Source organism: Paramacrobiotus metropolitanus, unplaced genomic scaffold (assembly GCF_019649055.1).
Source record: "Paramacrobiotus metropolitanus isolate TYO unplaced genomic scaffold, Prichtersi_v1.0 Parri_scaffold0000037, whole genome shotgun sequence".
NCBI classification, from domain to species: domain Eukaryota; kingdom Metazoa; phylum Tardigrada; class Eutardigrada; order Parachela; family Macrobiotidae; genus Paramacrobiotus; species Paramacrobiotus metropolitanus.
The window spans coordinates 112,498-139,236 of NW_026570257.1; the positions used below are offsets into that span (position 1 = coordinate 112,498).

Consider the following 26,739-nt stretch of genomic DNA (forward strand, 5'->3'; position numbering starts at 1 on the left):
ACTATCTGGCCGGGTTTTCGACTACGGGCTTTCAGAATATAATACTGGTTTGGGTCAGTCTTTTCTGGTTTACCGGCTCTGGTGTATCCCATTCGTGGCAATATAGATCTGAATCTTGATAATTGTAGGGTGTGTATAAGTATGCATTATGCTGTTTCGAAAGCGAGTGCAGCATAAGATAAATACACCGAATAATACTTTCATACCATGTACTTTCTCAATTTTCAAGATCTAGCTGTTTTGTTTATTAATTTGCAACAGGAAGGTATTTCAAGTTTCAGGCGATCGAATTAGCAGGAAAAACAGATGCGTTTCACACTGTCTTAGTACTTACATCGAAGAGTAGTACAGTAATCAGTCACACTGCTGTGCCAGGTACGCAGGTAATCTATAATTCTATACTATGGTTTATGAAACAATACACGCCCTGTGGACGTTGGCTGCCGTAGACTGGTTGTAATGCAAAGTCATTCTGAGGCGTTAACGTCGTCAACTGCAGTTCGGTCTACCGTGGGAACAAACTATCGAAATGTCCTGATTCGTCTAATTCTTCGTTGTTTCCATCGCTTCGCTGAGTACGGTTAACAGAATTTCGCTGTCGCGTGCTCGAGTCGGCGAACGGGTCCAGGTCATGAACTCCCTCCCTGGCAAAGACCGCCACATCGTTTACCGGGAAATCACTGTCCGTTCCTTGTCCAGCCCGAATGACCTCTTCATACAGGTAGATATTTAATCTTCTGCCTCGTCCTCCGTTTTCGCGTCGCACATTGCGACAGAATCCCGTAATCTGCTGCAGCTGCTGCCGAGCACGGCGAACGATGACGATAAGGTCAAACGCGGCGTTGAAGGAGCTGACCCTGTCAATGAGCCCTCTGTCGCCAGTGCTTAAATACACTGTGATCTTCTCGCCTTTTCGCATCGAGTTCATGAGCGCTTGAACCAGCCGAACAATTTCATCATCACACACATCTCTTGCGCTGGACGGCGGGAGGTCAATAAGCTGTACCTGTAAAAAAAAGGTTTGTTTTTCTTTTACAGTACTGTGTCCTAACCCTGAACTTGAAGGAAATTTGTACAGTGCAGCCACATGCACTTGTACGACCGCATTCACCATTCACATACACGGCTTGCAGCTAGTGCATGTTAGAACGTGAATCGGCTGAACGTTTATCCGGCTATACGGCACCGCGCCGCTCATAGCGTACAAATTTCCTTCAAGTGCAGGGTTAGTGTACAGTACGCATTCTTTACAATATCCTTTGGTGTTTTTTGCGTTATAAAACGCAAAATATATATATATTGTTCTAACTGTATATATACAGTTAGTTTTCCGTGGCGAAATGTCGCGGTGCCCACAGGTAATCTATAATTCTATACTACGGTTTATGAAACAATACACGTGTCCTAACTGTATATATAGTATACAGTTATAACAATATGAAGCAAAATGCAGGTGTTCAAGTAAAGACGGTGCGTGTGAGGCTCCGGCGTGCTATGCATGCGGCGCATAAGCCGTTTTCTAAGCAAAGATCGAAAAGCCAGTTTTTCCTGTGGCCTTAATTTGCCATTAAAATTCTGGTTGAATGGCTTATTAGTCTTAGTATCGAATGGAAGAATACTAGTATTTAAACTGCATACTGACCCCATTAGCAACAAGCTGATCTTTGCAGAACTGTGGTGTTGTTTCTCGTAAACCATTTGCCATACGAGCCACAATAACAAACGTCTTGATGACATTGTCGGTCTGGAGATTTTCATCCTGAAAGTGGTTGGTGTGCGTCAGTTTCTGCAGGCCACGTACCGCATCACGGGCGTCTGCCACCGCGCTGGCCTTGCGGATGGGGATGTTCTCGATGTCCCAAAAGATTCCCGCATACGCGGTTCCCGGCATTTGTGCTGACATCCTTCTGGTTTGGGAGTCGATGTCCTCTGCGCTGTTACTAGTAGCCGGCAGATGCTCAAATTCCGGTATCGGAATACGGTGTCGTTGTGTGGGTAATATTACAGTACATCGTCGCTAACAGGTGGTGGATGGCCTGGCTCGACGTCCATATTGCCATCGATGTCCTTAGCTCCGTGGTTCTATGATGGCTCTGCGCTAACTTAAGAGCTGCCGGCGCCATGTTGACCTTTCAGTAATTTGGTAGTGGTCACTAAAGACTGCTTAGAAACTATATAGCTGCCGGTTAACCTTGAGAGCGAATACTGCATTGGCACACAAATTGTCTTGCACCTTACGTTTGCTTGAATATGCGCATTTTTCTTTTCCTTGTATCGATTGGTATGTCCTCTATTTACTTTACGAGATAATTATATATGTGAAACGTTTTGAATGAAAATTAAGGTAAGCACATATTAGTTCCAAAATATGAGATAATTAATTTTATTTTACTAAGTACAGCATGTAATTTAGTAAGTATTGTAGAAGACTTAGTGAAGAATTAGAATTGGTGAAGAATTTTGTGAAGAATTAGTTAAGAATTAGTGAAGAATTTTGTTGACAGAGTACAGTGACGTACAGGTGCGTCCATAATTATTATACTTAATATTAATTTGCTGTTGTACATTAAACACTGTCACGTACGTCGAAGCATTGTAGTACGTGACTATATCATTACGCAATTTAGCAAGCAGTATTGTTGTCAAAGGAACAGTTTCTCCCAGGAAACTGGAAGAACAGCATAGGAATTTCCCCACTTTTCTACATCAGTACACGACTTAATACTTAACTGCTTCTGTATCGGATAGAAAAAATTCAGTAATAATAAATTTATCTTTTTATCCCAACCATGATGTATTACTTACCCTAATTCCCCCATGACGAATGTCGGCCCCTGTACTGTTTTGCCGACATCCGTCAGCCGCCCGTGTTATCTCCTAAGTTGACATATTTCTGATTATTCCACGGTTTAAAAAATGGCCGCCACTTCCCGCAGTAAATCCCGCCCACCGCGCCAGCACGCCGCCAACAACCCGGCCATCCGTATGTTGATGCAGGAATTTCAGCAGCTGCAAAAGGAGCCCAACGAGGGCTTCCAGGTGAAATTGTTGAAAGAAGACAATCTGTTCGAATGGGATGTAGCTATTTTTGGACCCCCGGAAACCGTGTACGCAGGAGGCTATTTCCGGGCGGTGATTAAATTCCCTCCGGAATATCCCTTCTCACCGCCCTCCGTGCGATTCGTTAATAAAATCTGGCAGTAAGTTTGTGGAAATTTCATTTTTTCTGCAAGAATCAATCATTTTCAGAGCAGTTTTTGCCGTATTTATAATTACTTCAGTTCCCTTTTCCGTCAAAAATCTGAATAATTTTCCAAAAGCAACCGAAGACTATGAAAACAAATCAAAACATATATTCAGTAAAATTTTAATACAGAATATGCAATTCTACATGCAATAATACAAATTAATAAATACGATCCAAAATATTTCCAGAATGTGCAAATGCTCTTAAATTTACATACGCAACCTTAGTTGAAAAGATTTATTACATTATTATTTTCGAAATGCTTTATACTTTAATGACCTTTTGGCTTGTGGCAAAATTAAAAAAACATTATGAAAAATTTCAAACAAAATTAATTACGCGCTGACTGTTTGCTGCGGGGCGAGCGAAGCATCACATTAAAATTTGTTTTCAAAGTCATAATTTTTGTGGCATCAGTAATAAATCGGCATTAACATGGAACATGGTGGTTTCTTTGGATTACTGGTTGCAGTCCGAATGTGTACGACAACGGCACCGTGTGCATCAGCATCCTGCATCCGGCCACCAACGACACCCGCTCCGGTGAACTGCCCTGTGAACGGTGGAATCCCACACAGAACGCCCATTCCGTCATCATGAGCATCATCTCCCTTCTCAACGAGCCCAACACCAACAGCCCCGCCAACGTCGACGCCTCGGTCATGTATCGGTAAATATATCTGTAAATGATCAGCTAATCAGCAGTACATACTTCATTACAGATAAATAATTTCTAACGATAAGTTGTATCGGTGTTCACCATTCGCCAATTCGGTATACATAACGAAATAAATTCTAATAATTAATTTTAGCAGCAATTTTAGCTGGGTGATTTTGCAGATACCCTGGTCTTTCACTCGGATTAAGAAATTTTTTCAAGTCTGTACTGCACTTCTTGTAATCGCTTTTTTCGCAGCACTTGCACGCTTGGCAAAATACGTAAATACTATACGTTGTGCAACAGCCATAGAAAACAGTCCAAGGCAACACTGATGTTAAGTACACTAATAATGGTTCAAGAACGTACCGTATAATAACTTATTTATAATACTGATAAATATTGTAGTACAATGGCACGTATTACAGATCGGGCAAACTATTCATGCATATAAAAATTTCTGAAAAATTTATCTAAACACTACTTTTTAAAACTATGACACATTCTTATTTTTTTGTAATGCTTTTTTATTTTTTATTGTAAAGCACTTTCTTTTGTTTTCTTTCATTTATTTAGCCTCTTAATATGATTTAATACGTTCAAGTGAACCAACTGGTATACGCGACCTTAATTACCGCGTCATAAGTATGTGCGTTTCAGCTTTATCAGCATTCTTAATTATCATTAACCTAAAACTTCATTAATTTTTTTGCTAATAATAGTCTGTGGAAGTATATGGCTATGGTAAAAAATCTAAAAATATAAGCAGTGAGCTCTACTGAGTTTGGGGAAAAAAGAAGTGATTCGAAGACCAAAGTATTCACAAACGAGTACGATGATATACGACTATACAGATACGAGATACAAGTATGGCTGCTTAGCGTTTTTCGGCTAATTCCAGCCCGGGAGAGTCAGCAGCCCATACACTACACATCTCTCGGGCTAAAGTGTGATCTAACGCTTTTATATTGTTACATCATTGCTGTCCTGCGCTTGATTGTTTCCTTAGGAGAAGAAACGCTGGAATATTCTTTAGTATATGAATAACACGAAGAACATGTTTTTGGATATTAATTATAACAATCTTATATAAACTTTATTTTCTTACTATATAATACTTTGTAGCACATACACTTTGTATTTCAGTTGCAGAATAAGTACTTTATCATCTTGCGTATAGGTATGTGTGTGTAGTGTGTTCAGTGTTTGTGTGATAGGCGCTGGCGGGAGCAAGGCGACAAAGAGTACGAGCGCATCGTCCGCGAGCAGGTGGAAGCGTCCAAAGCCGAGGCGGATAAAGACGGCGTCCGTGTACCCACCACCGTGCACGAGTACTGTGTCAAACAGCCCGCCGCCGCCCCACCCGGTGGCGTTCCCTCGGGATCATCCAAACGCGGGGACTTCCACTTTCCCTCCAGTGACCTCACCGAGGACATGGAGTACGAGGAGAACGAGGATGTGACCATGCACGACGCCACACGCAATCACAACTAATTTTATTCGAATTTTGTCCGACACTTTTAAATTGTATAACAATATATAAAGGTCATGTCTGAGAAAAGCATCAAGTTATTAGCTGTGATGTGTAGTATTCTGAACAGAGAGAAATGTAGTGTTGGAATGATGATGTCGGAAGCGGCGTTTGGCCTGCGAGCGTTCCCGTTCGTGGTTTTGTCCGTAGATGAGCGGTTTGCGCACCACACTGTCCGGTTTGCAGATGTACTCTTCCACGGTCGTCTCGCACTGGCTGCATTTCACTTCGCAGCACCTAGAAAAATTAGCGAAAATGCCGGCTGAAAAGTTTTGCGATAAAATGAATGTGTGCGGAAAAAGTTGCTTTCCGGCTAATTAAAAAAAATCAAATGTAAGAGAATGAAAATAAATTTACCTAAGCTGAAAAAATTTTTAAAGAAAAAACGGCATTTTACATCACTGATCACACGTAATAGAATGCATACATATTGATTATTTCAAATTTATTTACTGATTGTTAATAATAATATTGTTATTATTTCTTGTTTAATATTTAAAACTACTCGTAATTTTTATTCACATGAATTATCTCAGATGAAGCAGTAAATAATGTTTTCGTTCCTGATTTCCGTCATTGTCCAGAATGTTGACTTTTTGAGTACTCCAGATTTCATTAATAGGAAATATTGTTGTTATAATTAACAAGGATTCTCACCACTGAAATTTGCACTGGCATTTCTTGATGTGCGTTATCGTCCGCCGGTCGTACCCGCGTCCACAGCACATAATCTCGCAGCTGTCCGGCGCGGTACTGTTTAAGCTACACACCCGCCCACCAGTGCCAACGGAGCCTGCATTCGACGAACGACAAACAAAGTTATAATCAATATCCCATGAAAGAATATTAAGTTCTACCAGATCGCCCATAAAATAAAAGTTCACCAGGGTTTTACCTTGCCAGTGGTTGGTGGAACAATAATCCGGGGATTTTTCATAAAAAACCAAGTCGGTCTTCTTCAGCGGACGATCCAAGGGGTTGGAGTAAATGGTCTTCCAGTTCTCTTCGGTATCATTTAAAGTTACCTAAAATTTAACAAATATCTCAATCGATTTTCACGCGTAATTGGTAAACCGGTAAAAATCAATTACGTAATAGTTATGTAACAAAAAAAAACGACTGTAGTAGGCAATTTGACTTTAACATAGGCTTATAACGCGTGTGTTAAGAACATTTGGATTAGCCACCATACTACACTAATGCGACAAACATGAATTAACGGCGCACAGCAAATTGTTTAACACCACTATACATGCACAGGTTTAAATTGAAGCAGTTTATCTAGGAAATTACGTGCTCTTCCACATGCAGAAGAGGCATATACTAATACGACAAAAAATTAAAAAAACGACAGAAACTTTCTATTTGTAAATGGCTAATAATGGCTTCACAGAAAATTAAAAATGCTAAAAACTTACAAACTGCCTGATAAGCACATATTAGCACAAAAATTATTACATATTTCTATTAACAGAATGTATTTATTTCATTATTACGATTACCGTTAGCACGAAATAATGGCAAATGAGCGTAAAAGCAAAAAAAAATTAGCAAACATATCTATGTTGTATATATTGAACAAAAAAAAATTTCACATAAAGTGATATAACTGTGTCGAACATGCGCGCAGTATATGCAAAGAAATTACCCGCCCACCAGTGCCAACGTAAGAACGTAAGAACGTCTGCAAATTCTAGCATTTGTGTTCTTATACGAATTACTTTGCTATTATTATTAATTAAAATAGGTAAATTATAATCACGCCTTTGCATCTGTGGGTATTTTCAAATCTTAAATACTATTAGGAAGTTATTGATATTTTTATTTGTAAATGGCTAATAACTGAGCAGACCTTTCTTGCATGGTCGTACTTCCGGCGGAGAATCTGCCCGACTTGTCCAAATCCGGGAATAGCTCGCCAGCACGTCTTCACCGTGCAGGATCCACTGACACCGTGACATTTACATTCCTTAATTAAATTCCCCTGGACCGCCTGTATACACACAGTACACAACATCAGCCACACGCATTCGGCTACATCAGGGCCTCTTTGTCTGGCCCGCTTTCTGAAGAGACAGGGGATTAGGTCACCTTGCGTCCGGCGCGGTTATTGTGCAGATTGATCAAAGCCGGTGCGCGGTCGTCTTTGACGGCGGCGTTGCCGGCACCGCGCTCCCCGGCATCGACGAATTTGCGCGCCATCCGCACGGCGTAGCGGATCATGTGCGCTTCACAGCCGGTCCACTGGAAATCCCGGTCCACGGCGTCCCGCGCCCGCAGGCGGTTGTCGGCTTCGCAGGAGCAGCTGCCCAGTTCGCCGGAGGCGCAGGCCCGCCCGATGGCGAAGACCACGCCGGCCGAGGTGATCGCCTGCACGAAGGCGCCTTCGCGCGTGCCCACTAAAACCGTACATTTATTAATAACTACCTAGCACAAAAAAACGGCAAAGATGCGCAGAAAAGATCCGAAGAACAAATTGGCAGACATATTTGCACATTGAATAAGAATAACAAGTAACATATAACATCACATTCAATTATGTTGAATATATATGTATATATCTATATTATGCGCAGGAATATTTTGTATGCAAGAGCGACTGCGAATATCTAACGCTGAAAAGGCGAACGAGTGCTAAAACAAAAATCAGCGTATTCTTTACTTGCAAAGTATTAATTTCAATACATTATTATATCAAATGTAACCGACTTTGGATTTGCCTTGTTTTTCCGCTGAAATTTAATTGTGCCGTTGTACTACAACATTCATCTAAATTACTCATAATTTTTTACGATGACAGTAAGGCGTTACAATACATACTGTAAGTAATTAACAATAAGTGTACTATTACTCCGCTCTATTAATAAAAAGCTAATTTTATAATCTTATATGCATACTGCATTATACTTAAGACAGCCGTTATTTCAATAAAAAAAATAATAAATTATTTTACAAACTTTACAATTTCATATGGACATAAAAGCTGTAATGGCCATAAAAATGTCATCAGTTTATGTTTAGTTTATGTTATGTTGTTCAGTTTATGGTTAATATATTAATTACCCAGATGAATCATAATGATAATGACATTCCTCGTTAAGAAAACTTCCCCGTCTGTCTCGTAGCTGTTACTCATACACCGACGTAACGCTGCAGTGGGTCATAGTTCATATTCTACTACACACACCGATGATTAGGCCACTTCGTTAAAACGGCAGCTAATTACAATGATCATAAATTACTCCATAACATGCCATATACACTGCATAAGCAGTCAGGTATCCATGCGACTGTCAAGTACGTGTTACTTCATTGACATCCCCGCTGGACAATGGCCAGTGTTGATGGATGACGAAGTAGATTACCGTCAAAACATCGTAAATTCTTTTATGCGACCACTCTGGCACACAGCCGATATCAGGGATAATCGGACAAAAATGCTGCATTAGCTATCTGTACACTGGTGCGTTCAGGGATTTACAGTAATTTGTCGTTATCGAATAGCGAATCTGGGCGATAAGACAGATTTATTTCAATTAGTGTTGACCAAACTGCTTAATTGCTTAACTTGAAAATAAACATCAATCCAACCATTTTGTGAGCGGATAATTGTAGCAATGAAATACGGTAAAATCACAGCGTAGATAACAAATTAAGAATTAAAACTATCACCCAAATAATTTTAATAACAGAAACGTGCAATATAAAAAAGTGAACATTACTAAAAATTACTACTTATATATATATACTTGTAATAGTGTCGCAAAATTTGCTACCTTATGAACGGTGTCTTAATCAAAGGAACTTTGGTGTTCGTCCAATAAAGCCACTGTGCTACGAAACCATCCAAACATTTCTAATAGAAAAAATGTTTTGGCTGACCATAGATTCAAAGTAAACTGAAAACTTTGTTACAGAAGTAAGCGGAGATTTAGGGATATTACACAGAACTGCAATGATTTATTGGTAGATTCAGAGATGAAAAGTAAGGGTAGACTGGATTAGATAAGATTTATTGGTAGATTCAGAGATGAAAAATTCATAAGATTCCGTACAGCGATTATCGAAGATAAATGACAAATCATCGTAAGTCAGAGGAGACTGACCTTTCAAAGTCAGTTTGTCCAAAGTGCCGGTCGGCTGGTGTTTGCCGGCTTGATTATCAATGTGGATGGTGCTGCAGTTCCAGCGTTGGGATTTGAACTGATTCTGGCACTCATCCAGACCCGCCCGAACACCCTCGCCGATGGACCACATGATTTCCGGTTGCTGGGCGCACAGATGTAGCTGGCTGGCTAACAGGCCGGGAATGTGTTCGCAGGCTAATAAACGGTGGGCGGTTGTGGATAATCCAGCCACCGGCAAATGTGATAAAAACCTGCAATTTTCCCGTCTTGTATTCAAAGAAGAGACACACTTTTTTTTTGCAAAATTATTGCTGGTAAATTTGTAAGTTAGTAAAGTTATTTTGCGTAGCGATCGTAACATTAAACTATATGTATTGTTCAAATTACGCCAGTACTTTTTTTTAACCTTTAGGACAATAAAATACGTCAAACTGCAGAGAAATTTGGTATGAAGTCCAGCTTGGTGTAACCATAAATAATAATATACAAATCAAGAATTTAATGCTTTAAAAAATTATCCGGGTACTTTATACGTGGTAAAATTTCTAATTACAGTGTCCTACCAGAACGAATCAGCAAACTCCAAAATATAACACAAGATAAAAACAAAACCAGTTTGAGTTCTGTAAAAATCCATTTGAAAAAAATTGATTAATAATAAAGGATCTGGTGCCGAATAGTGACCGGTCAGGAGTACGTGGTCAAGTTATAAAATTATTGTAGGCAGCAATCAAGGTCAAGCTCAGGCTATCCAAACAGTTAATACAACTCTGCCTGGATGGCAAAAATTATTATAATCCATGAACAAACATATCGCAGAAACACGCGACGAAATGCAGAAGCCAACTGCGCAGCGGAAACAGAGTCAGGACGTCCGTCGTGATGCGAATGAGCAATCACAAACGATATGCACAAACACATACTGCGCTAATTGAATTACGAACTGGTTGGTCACAAATGACCACCTGTTGGGACGTTCATTCCACGGTAATCAAACTGACCATGGGAACAACCAATGGAATTCTCGATTGATCGGATATGTCAGTAAAGACCTGTTTAAACACGCTGTTAAGCTAGCCCGCCTCCTAATTGACCATTGGCCGACGTCACTGGCGGCAGTTGCAATAGTTATATCTTTCCATTGATTTGATGGAAATCGCCAATCAGAGTGGTGAACATGCGGCACCATTCGAAACGCTTTCCCTTTTTCGATAAATATAAGCTCTAAAAGACTGACCGTCGGTGTTTCTCTGATTCATCTGAAAATATTATGCAGTAACCATATTATTTTTACTTTTAAAATATTGTTTGAGGTTTGTGCTGATTTTTGAACTGCAAGTCATTGCGCAAATCGCAGCGGCCTTGGCGGTTGGCATTACTACACAGTACAGTGCACAGCCGGAAACATCGACAGCCACTTCCACTTCCAAATTGGTGGAATTAGTGGAACTGCTGGAAATCCAAGCCTTTTTAACATCTGTGCATTTGTTGTCGTTTCGAAGTCAAAAAGAGCCCCAGAATTTAAGTACTTACTGAAACAGAAGCTCCAGGTTTTGGACAAAAAGAATTACGTTCTATGCACTTTTTTGCTCCGAATACTTTATCTGAAAATTGCTTATCTGATGATGCTCACGGCCGAAGAAGTGAAGTTTTGATTGCGGGAAGCGATAACCGATTTATCGCGATGTGATCATCGCTTACCGCGTGCGCATGTACGTCGATTTTAGGGTATTTGAAGTTTGAACGCATCGCCGTGGATTTCGTGCTATTCTCCTCTCTGTATTGATTCCGCACATCCGACATTTTTCCGCAGGATTTCTGCTGTATGATGGAGGCTCCTCACGGGAAGATGAAGCTGTGGATCCGTTCAGCCTGCCAGGTGGTGCAGATCTGCACCAACGGCGAGAGGTTTCTCAAAGGCACCCACATGCAACAAGTGGCGGTGCTGCAGCAGCGTCAGCTGGCCGATGGCACCACGGACGGCGTTGGCGTTACGGTATCCAGGTAAAACTCTCCAGCAAAATGCCGACTAAAAATAGAAAATAATAAAAGCAGAGTGAGTTATTAGGAGGCAGAGGCCATTATTTCTGCGAGATGTGTTTGGTCTGTATTGGTTGAATCTTCTACTGTAAATAAAAAAATGTAATTGTCGTTTATGAGCTACGCGTTGGTGTATCAGCAGTTAAGCGTATTTTCTACGAGTATGAGTTTGCGGTTTCTCAATTTGTAGCTAAGCGGATTCGAGCAGGCGAGCTGCAGCCAGTGCACTACGATATCTTCTCAAGATGCGAAGTGTTACGCATATATATGTTTCGTAGTGTGCATATATTTGTACATTTACGTATTTAGTATTATCTATCGAATAATTTAATAAATCTAAATAAATTAACTGGAATAATTTTAATAACAGTTTTAATGACCATGACAGTTAATTTTTAAGACATTTTATTTAATGACAAATTAATAATGGCAACGCATGCATTTTTAATGGCAGTTTTATAATCAATATCGAATAATTTGTTAAGGTTATAATGTTATAATATGATTTCCGGAAACTTATGTAAAAATTCCATGCCGTCTTGTTTTAGTTTATTAAATACCCTGATTACGTGAGCGAGTTATTTGTATATCCGTTGTTTTTATATTTGTTATATTTGTCAGCTGTTTGCCAGTAATACAATAAAAAATCACTCGGAAAAAATTAAATTCAAATAACGTTTCGCGATCTTCAGACCAGAACAGTTTGCCGTAAATGGGGTTGCTCAGCAGAGGTGGTAAAGTGCAGACCGATGTCCGAACTTGGCAACTGAAGGGCCAAGCTGGTCAGTCTACCGCTTGTGCAACCGTCCGCGACCAGACCCCCAAAAGCGAAGCCGCGGCCCAAACAATTAAGAGAGACGAACAAGAACGAAATGCAATAGCGGGATTAGAGGAGAACATCACACGAATGAACAGTACATATATAATATATAGAATGAACAGTACGTATATACTTTGGCAAAGAACTTGAACAATTTGCAGAAAATGAACGGACAGAGAAGCCTAGTGGTTTCTAAACGGTTTTGGAGAAATCGCATAGAGAAAGTATCTTGAATAGAACTGATATGGAGAGGCACGTCGTAGGCATTGGATGGCTGTCCGGTGGTGTCGGTGCATGGTGTGGAAGTTAAAAATAGTTCGGTGGTGGGAAAAGGCAGCGGAGGTATATCGGTATACTTCATTACGTAACTGTAACAAAAGTTCTGAACATGGGACAGAAAATTGAGAAAAAGAAAACCCATTGTGAATTATGGATTATATTGTGGCTTTATCAGTATAGCGAATTGCGTATACACGTGCGAAGTTCATATTATTAGATGTTCATGTTCTTTATTGTTAATAAACATATAGTTCTAATCGACAAATCCAAAGTTCTCAACACCTACCCTACGATAAATGTAGAGTAGAGATAGTGAGATTACAAGTATGAATGAAAGAAAAGAAAATGGTTAAAGAATAAGTAATGCATGGAAAAACATTTTTATAGATTACTGTGAGTAACTTGACTTACTTGAGGATATTATACAAGAAATGATAGTATTGCAAATCAGGTATGATGCAAGTTTGAAGTACATGGACAACATTAATTCAGAAGTATAAACTATAAAATATTAAAATTATCTCTTTACGTGTATAATTAGCTTGCCATATGAACCTAATTTCGTCAAAATGGACAAAACCGTTCATAAACAATAAATTAATAGTGCCATGAAAAGAAGTAAGAAGGGTTTAGTAAATGCACCGAAGAGCAGAAATAAATTTAGTGCATACAGTATAGTACAGACAATATAGTACATACAATTTTGTTTTATTTTTTAGTAAAAAATAACTGTACTGTTGTGCTATAGTACTGTTGCATACTGTTGTACTTTTGCAGAGTACGTATTATAAATTCGATAAATTCCTTATGCTGGCTCGCCTTTAAATTTGATAAAGTGGAATTCCACTACCAATAAATTCGACTGACGATAGACTGTTCGGTTCAATAAAATTGTATTCTTTAACGAATATTTCAAATCCCGCTCAAAAGATCGAAACCATTATATCTAAATATGGTCGGACTCGTATCGTATATGTAAGAGAGATTTAGGTTCATAACTGCCATTAAAAGTTTCCGAGAAGTACTGGGAGAAACGAAAAACCAAAAACATGCGTTGTATGAAAGTAATAGATAGGATAGTGAATCAAAAGAAATATTTGATTGGCAAAAGAAACAATTTGTTCAGACTGATTGGACGGAGTTTATGCGGTAACGCTACAAAAATGTGTTATGTACTCTGTAGAAGGCCGGAAGCCATTCATAGTTAGTTTCTCGTGCTGCATATTTATTCAGTAACTGCTCTACAGTATATAAATATCGTTTGTCTTGTGTAAAAAATATGACACATAAAATTTGACTCACGTCCGCTATACTTCTACTCAAAATTCCTGATCAAGTTGATTTGATTTTTGTGGTATTCTTCGGAATACTTTTAGAAAATTTCGGTTGTAGTTTAGACTTCTGTAAACTTAGGAATTGTCTCAGGAGTCGGATGAAAAATTCACTAAAATCTTGGTTCAGTTACAGACTTAGACTATTGTAGATAGCGCAAAAAGGATGCATGCAATGATACTATGCTGACTAGACACGAAAAAGTGTGTACGGTATAGTTCAAAAGCTTGTTACCATGCATGCCGTCGAGTTTACACGGGCTTCTACTGTCAATACCAAAACACGGTATTTCAAAAATTAAAATATAATGCATGTATTACAAATAGTTATTAGGCACAGGAGCGCACTGGTATGATTCGTGGCACAGTAGCAGTTGTGATTATTAAGATGAAGAAAAGTATCGTGCTTATGAACAAAGGGATGATGACCAATAGGAGCAAAGCATTACAATTATGAGAGGCGATAGGAGTATGAATTCTGACTCAGGATTAGGAGTATGAATAGGAGGAGCATTATGCGTATTAGGTACACGATATGCATGAAAAATAGCAACGGTATGCATAGAATTATTATAGCCTGCGAAGCACTTCTATATTCTTATATTTACAGAGTACGTTAAAACTGACACTGCCAAATTACGAAATCAGTAGGAGTGGTGTGAAGTTCATTTAGGTTTCTTAATTTACGAAATAGGATACGGAAACGATAGTGACCCGAAATCAAGATAAAACTGCAGCTAAAGTTGCGGGAAAAGCGGGCACTTTTTTGCTATAAAGTTTAAAGCATAAATCTAGTTTAAGGCGTAAGCGGCGAACAGAGCATAATGCAACAAAGCACAAGTTGCGGGGGAAAAAGAAATAACGGGCACGTTTGAAACGGAGCTGATAATGTTGGAGAACAAATACCGTAGTTTGCACGTAATTTACAGCAGAACGTACGAAGTACCTGTACCTTCTAATTATACCACTACTGTACTGCAGTTTACCGAGAAAACGCGTAATCAAGCGGGCGAGCGAAGCGAGCCCGCGTTTCTAATTCAAGACATTTTGAGGGTTCGATGTAACGGAAGTGACAGTGACCTTTGGGTCGCCGAGTGACCTTTGGGTCGCCACCGGTTTTCATTGCGATTCCTATAGAGTTTGACATGCTGAGTCGAACTGAAGTACTCGGGGACCTCGAACTGGGTCCCCGAGGTCGCCACAACGATATGTACTGTATTTGTACAGTTTGACGTGCTGAGTCGAACTGAAGTACTCGGGGACCTCGAACTGGGTCCCCGAGGTCGCCACAACGATATGTACTGTATTTGTACAGTTTGACGTGCTGAGTCGAACTGAAGTACTCGGGGACCTCGAACTGGGTCCCCGAGGTCGCCACAACGATATGTACTATATTTGAACAGTTTGACGTGCTGAGTCGAACTGAAGTACTTGGAGACCTCGAACCCGGGTCCCCGAGGTCGCCACAACGATATGTACTGTATTCGAACAGTTTGACGTGCTGAATCGAACTGAAGTACTTGGAGACCTTTGCCAGTAATATTTGCCAGTAATACAATAAAAAATCACTCGGAAAAAATTAAATTCAAATAACACAAAGTTAATCTGCAAGAAAAATACTCTTTTCTTTAGGCTTGTGGTGCTTGGTTAGGGCAAAAAGACACTTTTTTGTAGTGATGGATTGATCGCCGCTGTGGATTACGATTCTGTGATCGGAACAAATTACCCGCCGAGTTGTTTCGACAGCATCGTGGATGCCAGCGGACAGTGCATTCTGCCGGGACTGATCGATGCGCACACGCATCCGGTGTGGGCCGGCGATCGCGTCCACGAGTTTTCTATGAAGGTAACACGACAGAATAATTTTTCTTTGCCAGTGCATGCCACTACATCGGGTTCCTTATTTTAAAAAAAATTCTTATTCGTTTTTTTCATGTCTTTTATTGGATGCTTTTCCCTGGTATTTTAGTGAAACTGTTTTTTCCCTTTTTTTCGGAAAATGATGTACAACCGATGAACTCTTTTCTTATATGTACACTATAAAATACACTAAAAGAATTATTATTTTATTATTATTTCTCCTTTTTCTGGCGTATTACTTTTAAATTTGCGATATGTTTTGTTTTTTTACCGTTTATGCTTACGCTTTATTCTGCCAGTACGAGCGTAAGTCGTAAGTTAGTATTGTTTGTATTACTGCCTCCTCTATTTACTTTTTTATTCACCGTATACCAACAAAGCTGTGGCCTTTATTGCGATTACTTACTTTGAATGCAAAAAATGTATTCGAAAAGGTATCGGAAAATAACTTGTAATTTTGCCTTAATCACTTAAAATGCTTTATTTATACTTCTGAGTTCTGACGCCTTTTTGGCTTATTCGCCCGCTTAGAGCCATCCCACTACAACGCTTATTCTTTCGCTCGCAACAAATGAACAATCATGATGTTCAGGTGAATTTTGATATGATAAAATTATAGATTAAAAAAATAAAGATTTGTAATTTTGTTCCGGAATTATCTGCCGCTTATTTTTATTTCGCAGTCAGATTTAGTAACGTCTGAAAACAGTTTTATTATCGGGCTTGCTGATAAATATACAGATTAAAGTCTCTATTTATTAAATATTATTATAACCAGTGAATAACCGAATACAGTGACTGCGATTTGCGAACCTTGGGAATTCGTTTTGGTGATTGAGGGGTGTTCAACGCTGCCTAACAGCTTGCAGGAGCATCATACATGGACATTCACAAAGCCGGTGGAGGCATTTATTTCACCGTCGACCACACCAACGCGGCCACCGAGGAGGAGCTGTACGCGTCCTTAAAGGAGCGATTGCTGCTTATGCTGCAGACTGGCACCACTTCGGTGAGTGATAATCATTTTCAAACCGGTGCTTCTCATTTTCCGTTTTAAATTTTTGCATTTCCACGCTGAAAATGTGTTGTCTGTAGGGCGAGAAATTAGTCGTGATTTTTTTTGCAGCATAATCCCATTTGCCACACCACAATAATTACAATTATTTTGTCATATTGCGAATATGCGATTTGTTTTACCGGTGAAAACGATTGCTGAAAAAGAATTTGTGCCAACCCCCAAAACAGAGTTTGCGGCGCAGATTTTCAAAAATGTCTCAAATTAAAAAAGAAAATTTTGATTTTGCTTCGCATCTAAACTACGTACTGTTATATCGAATGGTTTGCCAAGCGGATTCAGCAAGTACCTTTTTACCCATCACTTTAGCCCTTACTCTACGATTGTCACCTGTTAAAGCAGTGGTACCGTGCATGCCAGATTCAGTGGATATTCAGTAATCCGCAATTTAAATTTAAATTTTAACTGCCAGCGCTTGCAATTATTATTATTCGGGTGGCCGTTGCCCAGTAAATCTAAGTAAACTGCAATTTTTTATTACTGTATTCTAATCTGTAAGACGTCGACCATTTATACGCATCCGGAACCGCGCAGACCCATTTGAATATTATTACAAGATTTTCCAGATGAACATTCTGAATATATTTCAAAATAATTTATTTAACATTTTTCACCTGTGAAGAACTGGAAAAACTTGTGAGTTGACTTTTAGTCCTTCGTTCGCGCTATCCTTAGCTTAAATGTTGTACGGGAAGCCGGTGCAGTTTTTGATGGTGTAACTGTTTAAGTAAAGTTTTTATAGAGAAACATAAAATAAACGAATAAATAAATTTTGTGGGGCGATGTAATAAATAATGTGAACGCTTGCAGACGGAAGTGAAGAGTGGCTACGGATTGGATTTCGCCAACGAAGTCAAACTGCTGCGCGTATTGCATCGTGTCAAAGCGGAAATCCCCATGACCTTATCCATCACATACTGTGGCGCTCATGCTGTCCCAAAGTGCGTTCCGTAATTTACAAAGCAATCCATGGAGCTAAACATTAACAGCCGAAAAATTCAAATTTTATGAATTAAACTGGAATTTATTATTTGAATTACTTATTACGTTTAAATTGGATTATTTTGAATGTTTGTAGAGGAAGTACGTCGGATGCCGCCACCGAGGACATTGTAAATCACGATCTGCCCGAGTTGCGACGGATGGTCGACCAGGGCGAGGTGTCCATTGACAATGTGGATATTTTCTGTGAGAAAAACGTCTTCTCCGTGGAACAGACCCGGCGTATTTTGGAGAAGGCGCGCTCCCTGGATTTTCACGGGAATTTTCATGCGGAAGAGCTGTCGTATTTGGGCGGCACCGAGGTAATGCAGCTCGTCGTTGGCCAGTTTTCTTTTTGTACAAAAATCTTCAGAAGCGGTCTCGAAGTTGCGTGTAACGGCCGAATCATTCTGTACTTCTACTATAACTTAAAACAATTTTTATAATGATTTGTTCGTAATTTTGTGTCGAAGTTATTACTTTGATATTTTCGTGATTAATTAATCAGTCAAATGCATAGCGTCACTGGCGCAACGGGCCGTCACTGCAACCAAGATAATTTGTACTATTCGTAATTGATCTATTTTTTATTTGATGATTTATGTTTTATTTATTAATTTATTTTTATTTGATTTGATTTTTCCTTTGCGCCCTTTCAGATATATGAGCTCACGATAAAAAGTTTTACAAAATTTACAGTTTAGTTTCGTTTAATTTTCAGTTTAATTTCGTTTCTTCTACTGTATTATGTGAAAAAATATACGCTATGATTTTATTTTTTTTGCGCTTTATACGTGCTATTCGTGCATCTGTTGGCTGTCAATATGTCAATCAGACAAGAACTGGTTTGTGCCAATGTACTACGCTAGCGATACGTTCTACTGTTTTGACTGATACCGGCCTAATAGTGCGATACGGTACTGGTCAAAACCAAGAATATTTTCTAGCTTTTACAATTACAACCAACCAAAAACCGGTTTTAAGAAAACAAATTAATTAGAAGGTGAGGCTGTTTGTCAAACTCCATAAAAAAACAAAATTAATTACTCATTAATAGTACCAACGGTGCCACACTGCCCTCCTTTACGGTCGGCGGGGCTTAATAATTCGACTGACGTTTTCCTTATTTGCGTAGATGGGCGTGGCAGTGGGTGCGCGGGCCATTTCCCATCTGGAGCACATTAGTGAAACCGCCATGCAACGCATGGCCGACGCCAACTGCGTGGCCGTTCTGCTGCCCACCACCGCCTTCCTCATGCGATTGATTCCACCGCCCGTCCGCGCCATGATCGACGCCGGCGTCCCTGTTGCCCTTGGGACGGATTTCAATCCCAACGCCTACTGCACATCCATGGTAGGTTTCGTTTCACCGCGGATTAGAGGATTCCAGTCTCAACTGTTTGGTTTACACTTTTGCGAAAGCCTTTAGTAGACTGCGCATTTTTTTAGTTATCAAAACAGCCTTGTATCTTTATTTTTGAATTTCAACATTTATCTCAATATTTCAACATTATATTATTCTTTCCACAGTTTTTATTTTTTATATTATGCTCTTATTTTATATTTTATATTATGTTATTTTTTATATTATGCTCCTTTTTTAAATAATTTTTATTTATCAGTTTTTACGATTTTGTAATCTTGAAAATATGGATTTTTCCCTTTTTAATCCAGTTTGTGACGGAGGATTTTCATAATTTTAGCAGCATTTTGTACAAATTTATCCTGATGCTTGTTCGATTTACAGCCGATTGTGATGCACTTGGCGGCCGTGACCTTTCACATGTCCCTCCCGGAAGTGCTCATTGCTTCAACGCTGAATGCTGCCGCCTCGCTGGGATTGTCGCGCTCGCACGGATCCCTGGAGAGAGGAAAATGCGCCGATTTAATGCTGATACGGGCGCCGCGATGGGAGCATCTGGTGTACCAATTGGGCAGTGCCAGTCTCATTCGCGCTGTTATCAAAAATGGCAGTATTGTGCACGGATGTTAATTACTCATTTTATCCTGTATGATTTACGACATTCCACCGAATTGAGTGAATGAGGTAATTGAAGTTTTAAGCTGTGAGTCTATGTATAAACAAAATATTGATCCTCTTTCTGTTGCTTCCCATGACCTTTCGATAGTGTGTAGTAAATCCAAAATCGGATAGTAAATGCCGTAAAAATGCGCAGTAATGCGCATGGTTGGAGTGTAACCTAAGAAAATGTGAAAGAAGACCTAAGAAAAAATGAGAAAACAGCGATGGGCCTTACACTCGAAAACACACGAAAGACTGAAAGAGGAACACACATTTTTATCAGTGATTATATTCAACTAGAAGTATTCGAATTTACGAAGTGGCGCGCAAAAATACTTACAAAGGATAAATAGCAACGGCAGTCTGTTTCCCTCGAACGAAAATGTAGCAGACGTTTGTTTTATTATTCCTGTGAAACGAATTGACTGGTGTTTCAGCAGTAAACGTAGTACTGTGGCATCTGGGCTGATAGACAGGAATCGGTAGCACTTCGCTGACAATCTCAAAACTGATTTGGTGATTGGTACCGATAGGCAATATACGCAAATAAAGGCATCAAGTGTAGCGATTTTATTTTTTTGGGTGAGACTATAGGCACCCTTTCACCCTCGTTTGCTATAGGCACCCCCTTTTGCACCCTGTTTTACTATCGGCACCCCTTTTCTATTACATAAATCTCGCTTTCCTTTTTTCCGCGGACTCCTTTTTTCCGCACCTGAATCCTGTTTTCAGTTTTTTCCCAGAAGCCTGACAAAGATTTTCTAACAGGTTTTTCGGTTTACAAAGATTTTTTTGACGATCTGACTTGACCAGCTCATTGATATAAAAATGTGTACAGACACTCCATTCGACAATGTGCCGGTTTGACTGATTTGAAAATCTTCTTCGATAAATTCTCCTGCAGTCCTGAGGTTTATTATGTTAATGTTTGTGACCTTTTTAGGGTGTCGGACACTACGATGCAAATAAGTGCCCCGGTATCTTTCTTACGGATTTCGTTTAATACATGATTGCCCATCCTCTCTTCGGTTCTTTCACCTCGTTCCACTTTATCGTGCTCGGTTCAAGTGTTGTTTTCGTGTGCGACGGGGTGCAGGAATTAGTTATATTTATATATATTCGAAAAGGGGTGCCTATAGTCTAAGTGGGTGTGAAAGGGGGTGCCTATAGCCATTTCCTATTTTTTTAACGTTTAAATTGGAATCATTTCAAGATACCGAGTAGAGCCAGCAAACGCACCCTATCCTCGCACATAAGTTATCTGCAAGTACTCGTAAATACGGAAGCTTTCATTGGGTTTCCTTAGGGTTGCACAAAGATGCACGCCGAGTGAATTAGCAGTGACCACAGACCAGTTGAATATGTTGCTGTCTGTATTCGTATGATTAAAGATATTTTTGAAGAGAACGGCAATTGTTAGCACACGCAATGAAGAGTAACTATTTCGAAAACTTGATATGCTTAGAGTACAGATGACGATTTCCGGCAGCTGCAGATCAGCAACCAGTGCGTGGTAATCAGTCCTTTACCCTGCAACCCAACAATATTACCCACTTCAGCAACGTATCAGCAGTGTTCGACATGTTGCGATGTGTCCGGCAAGTAAAACGCAAGGCGTACAAAACGCTGATGTTAACTTCCACTTAACCGCGCTCCACCAGGAGGAAGCCGCCGATCCCTTCCCAAAAGTCATGCTGTGAAAATTTCCGGAGGATGCATGCTTGCAAAATTCTAAAAATGACTGCATGCAACCGACGGAATTATTAACTAAAAATAATTCCCATTCACTTGCTATTATTTTTTGGGGAAAAAACGAACCATACAAATACTCGACGTGTGAAATATTTAACAATTTTGTACGCGGTAATAACGTTCTGTACTGAGAGTCGTTCGTCGCATTTACTAAGCCACATTTCTACGATCTACGTAACAACCATCGGAAGACAAAATCAACCAGAATACAAGGAACGACACCGTCCCAATATAACTCGTAAATCATTACAAGCGAATACAGACGGGTTTAAGGCAATATCAACGAAAGGAAAGTATGTAATGGCTCGACATTTTAACGAAGCATCACAGTTTTCTTTATTATTACGAGTCTCCGGCATCGCTGACATTTGTTGCGACATGTAGCTCCGTAACTGCGTACGACACTTTTCGTGATCTAGTGCATTCCCGGCTAGGCTTGGGGTATATTTCGGTACTTACAGTACATTTCGCCAATTGTAATTTCGGAACAAGCTTCCAGTTAAACCGTGAAGGATCCCGGACTAATTGTTTACGGCCGATTAGCTGCCTTCGTGTTATTTAAGATTTAGTGCTCGTATTGCTGAATCTGTGCGGAGAAGTTTTACAAATACGTTAATAAATACGTTAATATGTAGATACCGTAAATCTGCCTTTTTAATGAGTTTTAACTTGGCCGTTTAGATGCAGTATTTAACCGAAAAAGGTTTGTACGTTGCTGTAGGTCGGTAAAGCAGGAATTTTTCCGTCGATTAGTTCTCTTGTTAACCTGCTGGTTGGTGAATGGACGAACAAATTGAATGAAAATTTAACGAATGCCGCTTGATGAGGGCAATCTGCAGCATTTTGTTGGTATAGTCCGGTGAAACGACGGGATAATTTACTACATTGCCGGTGAAGTATACCGCAAGGGATCGTAGAGCAGTATACGGGAGAATGGGCTTGTGAAACTGGATTCGTTCGTTAAGAAATTCCTTCGTGCGCGACTTAATCAGTGTACATCGTTTTACCGGGTTGTACCGACATGGCTTACCGAATTGTGGCATATCGTAGTACGTTTGCCTGTTACCGCAGGTTTTAACATATTAGATATATGTACAGCATCAATAAATTACAAACCTAACGATCATTTTGAAAGATTTTTTTCGGTTCCCGATTATTGCAAATAAACTGTCTAGAACTTTTTGTTCTTTGTGACAAGTAATAGCTCATATGTAATTTGTGCCGAATAATCGACAGCTACTGTATAGTGACCCAACCCGACATACATGAAGTATTACGTTTATCGTTACTTTACGTCAGCTGGTCATTGTTATTTTTTGTTGTTTTGAGGTATTTTTTATTATATGCTCCGTTTGCACATGTAAATGTTTTATTTTTCATTTTGCTCGTATTTGTTTATTGTTTTTTAACGATACCTTTTGTATTCTTGAAAAGATCGGTTTTCCCCTTTTTTCAGTTCGTGGCAAAGGAGTTTCAGTCAATTTGGAGACCTTTCTTAAAACGTTTTGAATCCTCTTCATTTTTCGATCTAGTAAAGCCGAATATTGTACATCCGGCGGCCGTGACCTTTCAAATGTACCTCCCGGAAGTGCTCATTTCGGCGAAGCTGAATGCTGCCGCTTCGTTGGAGCCGCCGCGCACGCACGATCCCTGGAGGCCGGGAAGTATGCCGATTTAATGCTGATCCGGGCACCGCGATGGACGCATCTGGTGTATCAGCTGGGCAATTCCAGCCTGATTCGCGCTGTCATCAAGAACAGCAGCAATACCGTTTATGAATGTTATTAATGCTGAACACTGCCATTACATTAGGTTTTGTTCCATTCTGCGGGTTAATGAGATTTTTTAAAATCAACGCTTAAGAAGCGCAATTTAGTAGGCTCTTTAATAAGGCCATACGCTTCGAAAACAGACAAAAGGAGGGCTAGTTACAACAAATTCCCAAAGTTGCCACAGATTTGGCATGCTATAAAGCGGTCCATGCGACATTAAAAACGATTTTGTTAGTTAAAATTCTGATTGTTAAAAGTCTGATGCTGAGATTAAAATCGAAATTCTTTCCACTTCGGTCTTTTTACCCTATGACCTTTCCTGTGTAGTCCATAGCGTCCGCCATCACTGCCGTGAATTTTCGCGCTTTTCCTCCTCGCTGAGGTTGATTCCGCACATCCGACATTTTTCCGCAGGATTTCTGCTGTATGATGGATGCTCTTCAGGGGAAGATGAAGCTGTGGATCCGCTCAGCCTGCCAGGTGGTGCAGATCTGCACCAACGGCAAGAGGTTTCCCAGAGGCGCAGAGATGCAATAAGTGGCGGTGCTGCAGCAGCGTCAGCTGGCGGATAACACTGTGGACGGCGTTGGCATAACGTTATCCAGGTACAACTGTCAAGAACAATTTTCACCAAAAAACTAAATGGATTATTTAGAGGCAGAAGCCATTTTTACTGTGGGAGAGTTTTTTTGGTCGGTCGTAGTTTCAGAACTGAATTTTGCACAAATATTAATAAAGAAAACTGAATCATCAGTATAAAAGCTACTGCCAGACATATGTGCTAAATATGTTTCCCATTTCGCAATCTGATGAACTATTGTAAATGGAACTTGCGTAGTAAAAGGAACTTGTCGCGTGAGGTTTCCAGGAACTTGTGTAAAATTTTCGTATCAGATTATTCTTTATGTCGTATCTAAAAGGGTTGGACAACCTTTTCAGACCACTTCCCAGTTCCCAGCCACGCTTAGCGGTATGAGCTCTCTTCTCTCTCAAACTGGTATGGCGAAAACAACTTGGAGGATCGATGGAAATATGCGTATGAATACAGGGACCAGGAATCCCTATCAGAAGCCCTGCGAAACTCGAACGAATTTGCTTCTCACTTCCGGTCTCGGTTCTTACGCGGATTAGATAAAGGCGAAGGTCTTTGCGGCGCTGCGGTAACCCAAAGCTAAGATTAGACAAGAATCCCGAACTTCTAGGTAACCTTTAGAAAATACTGCCCTGTAATCCAATGCACATCGTAATCCTCGACACATGAAAGTCAGAAAAGTAAGAATACCAGAAATCAGAAGACTAATTCCTGACCGCTTCCGATATTAGCCACCACCCAAGCTTATATAGACTTTCAGTAGTATGTACAAGGCTTACATCGCCAGGAGTTTAGTGTACAGCCAATCACAGGTAGCGAGATAACTAGATAATAACACGGCGGGTTGTATTTACAGGTAAAGGCGGACATCATCGTGGCATCCGGGTGTACATCCTCCTCCCCACGTCATTTAGTTCAGAAGTGATTTAATTATAGTTATTGGTTTGTCGGTTTTGCAAAAAATTTTATTGTATGCAGCAAATCAAACAGAAAATCGCGATTCAGAAAAAATTCATTGGCGGTGAATTAAAATAGTATAAAAATTAAACTGTTAAAAAAACTGTCTTTTAGTGATGGGTTGATCGCCGATGTGGATTACGATTCGGTGATCGGGGCAAAGTACCCGGCACGTTGTTTCGACGTGTACCGGCAAAGTTGTGGCCGTTTTTATTTACTTTTTAATGCAAAAATATTCGAAAAAACTATCGGAAAATAACCGGAATTTTCGCGTGATTGTTTTGAGATGACTTGGTCGCGTAAAATATTTTGTGGGTCCTGTAACTATTGACGTTGCACTCGTATAAGCCCACCCACTACGCTTTTTTGTTCGTTCATAGCAAAATAACAATCGTTATCCTTACCGCGATTGCTTCGGATTGCCATTAAAGATTTTCATGTTGCGGTGTTTGATTGTTAACTGATTGCCGAATAGTACCGCCTCTTTTTCTTTAATTCGCAGTCAAAATCAGCAATGTGCTGACTGAGTAATATACCAGATTAAAGTCTTTATTTACTAAATTAAAATATCACGATTACCAGACACCAGTAAACAGCCAAGTACTACTGTATCACTGCGAATTCTTTTTTGTGATTCCGTTGCATTTAACGTTGCTGCTCAGCTTGCAGGGGCATCATAATGTACCTGGACATTCACAAAGCCGGCGGGGGAATTTATTTCACCGCCAACCACACCAACGCGGCCACCAAGGAACAGGTGTACGCGATTACTGCTTATGCTACAGTCTGGTACCACTACGGTGAGGGATAGCTACGTATGTTCAAACCGATGCTTTTCGTTTTTTTAACATTCTGCACGTTCACGCTGAAAATGTGTAAAGAATGGGAAATTACTCGCGAGTTTTTAAGCATCGTAATCTCGTTGAAAATAGCTACTTAGATTTTGTCGTATAAAGAAAATGGTGAAAAACAATTTTAGGTCAACCGCGAAAATATATTTTAATGCGCAGATTTTCAAAAATGCCTTAACATTTAAAAAAACTTATTCTTAATTGGCATCTAAACTGCATACTGTTCTGACCGTCAAGCTACAGCGGTTTGCATAGCGCATTATGCGAATAATTTGGTTTGGCCCTCACTCTACGATTGCTACGTGTTTATTCAGTGGCTCCGTGCATGCCAAATTCGATGATTTTTTAACAATCTGCATGTCTTTTACCATTATGCGCACTCGTACGTAACCATCAATACTCATTTGAATTTTTATATAAATCTGCAGAAGAAAACTGTGCATTTTAATTACAAAATAGTTTTTCACATGTGAAGAACTGAAGAAACTTCTGGAGTTCACTTGTAGTTTTTTTGCTTCGTTCGCACTATTCTGAGATTAAATGTTGTACGGCTAGCCAGTGCAGTTTTTGATAGTGTAACTGCGTAAGCGCGCTAAAGGTTTTATCGAGAAAAACAAATCAACGAATAAATAAATTTTGCGCGGCGATATATTAATGTGAACGCTTGCAGGCGGAAGTAAAGAGCGCCTACGGACTGGATTTCGACAACGAAGTCAAACTGCTGCGCGTATTGCAGCGTGCCAAAGCGGAAATCTCCATGACCTTATCCATCATATACTGCGGCGCTCTTGCTGTTCCGAGGTGCGTTCCGTAATTTACAAAGCGATTCATTAAGCTATACAT

The 26,739-nt window shown here is 39.9% G+C and overlaps 4 protein-coding genes across 4 annotated transcripts; 2 read left to right on the forward strand and 2 right to left on the reverse strand.

Annotated features, from left to right (window-relative positions):
* Window positions 1-241: 241 nt before the first annotated feature.
* On the reverse strand, window positions 242-2,179 carry LOC129589737 (uncharacterized). The gene is made up of 2 exons (XM_055484587.1): window positions 1,643-2,179; window positions 242-1,006 (listed from the first exon to the last, which is right to left on the reverse strand). The coding sequence occupies exons 1-2, from the start codon at window positions 1,901-1,903 to the stop codon at window positions 506-508; spliced, it is 762 nt and encodes a 253-aa protein (XP_055340562.1). The 5' UTR covers window positions 1,904-2,179; the 3' UTR covers window positions 242-505.
* A 503-nt stretch (window positions 2,180-2,682) lies between these two features.
* On the forward strand, window positions 2,683-5,784 carry LOC129589738 (ubiquitin-conjugating enzyme E2 R2-like). Its single transcript, XM_055484588.1, has 3 exons — window positions 2,683-3,200; window positions 3,720-3,917; window positions 5,123-5,784. The coding sequence occupies exons 1-3, from the start codon at window positions 2,917-2,919 to the stop codon at window positions 5,397-5,399; spliced, it is 759 nt and encodes a 252-aa protein (XP_055340563.1). The 5' UTR covers window positions 2,683-2,916; the 3' UTR covers window positions 5,400-5,784.
* LOC129589741 (protein Wnt-2-like) lies at window positions 5,478-10,200 on the reverse strand. The gene is made up of 7 exons (XM_055484590.1): window positions 10,127-10,200; window positions 9,543-9,814; window positions 7,528-7,835; window positions 7,289-7,429; window positions 6,332-6,461; window positions 6,094-6,229; window positions 5,478-5,673 (listed from the first exon to the last, which is right to left on the reverse strand). The coding sequence occupies exons 1-7, from the start codon at window positions 10,198-10,200 to the stop codon at window positions 5,478-5,480; spliced, it is 1,257 nt and encodes a 418-aa protein (XP_055340565.1).
* An 877-nt stretch (window positions 10,201-11,077) lies between these two features.
* On the forward strand, window positions 11,078-20,152 carry LOC129589736 (probable imidazolonepropionase). Its single transcript, XM_055484586.1, has 7 exons — window positions 11,078-11,567; window positions 15,708-15,879; window positions 16,756-16,902; window positions 17,779-17,909; window positions 18,047-18,272; window positions 19,085-19,303; window positions 19,697-20,152. The coding sequence occupies exons 1-7, from the start codon at window positions 11,389-11,391 to the stop codon at window positions 19,940-19,942; spliced, it is 1,320 nt and encodes a 439-aa protein (XP_055340561.1). The 5' UTR covers window positions 11,078-11,388; the 3' UTR covers window positions 19,943-20,152.
* Window positions 20,153-26,739: the final 6,587 nt, after the last annotated feature.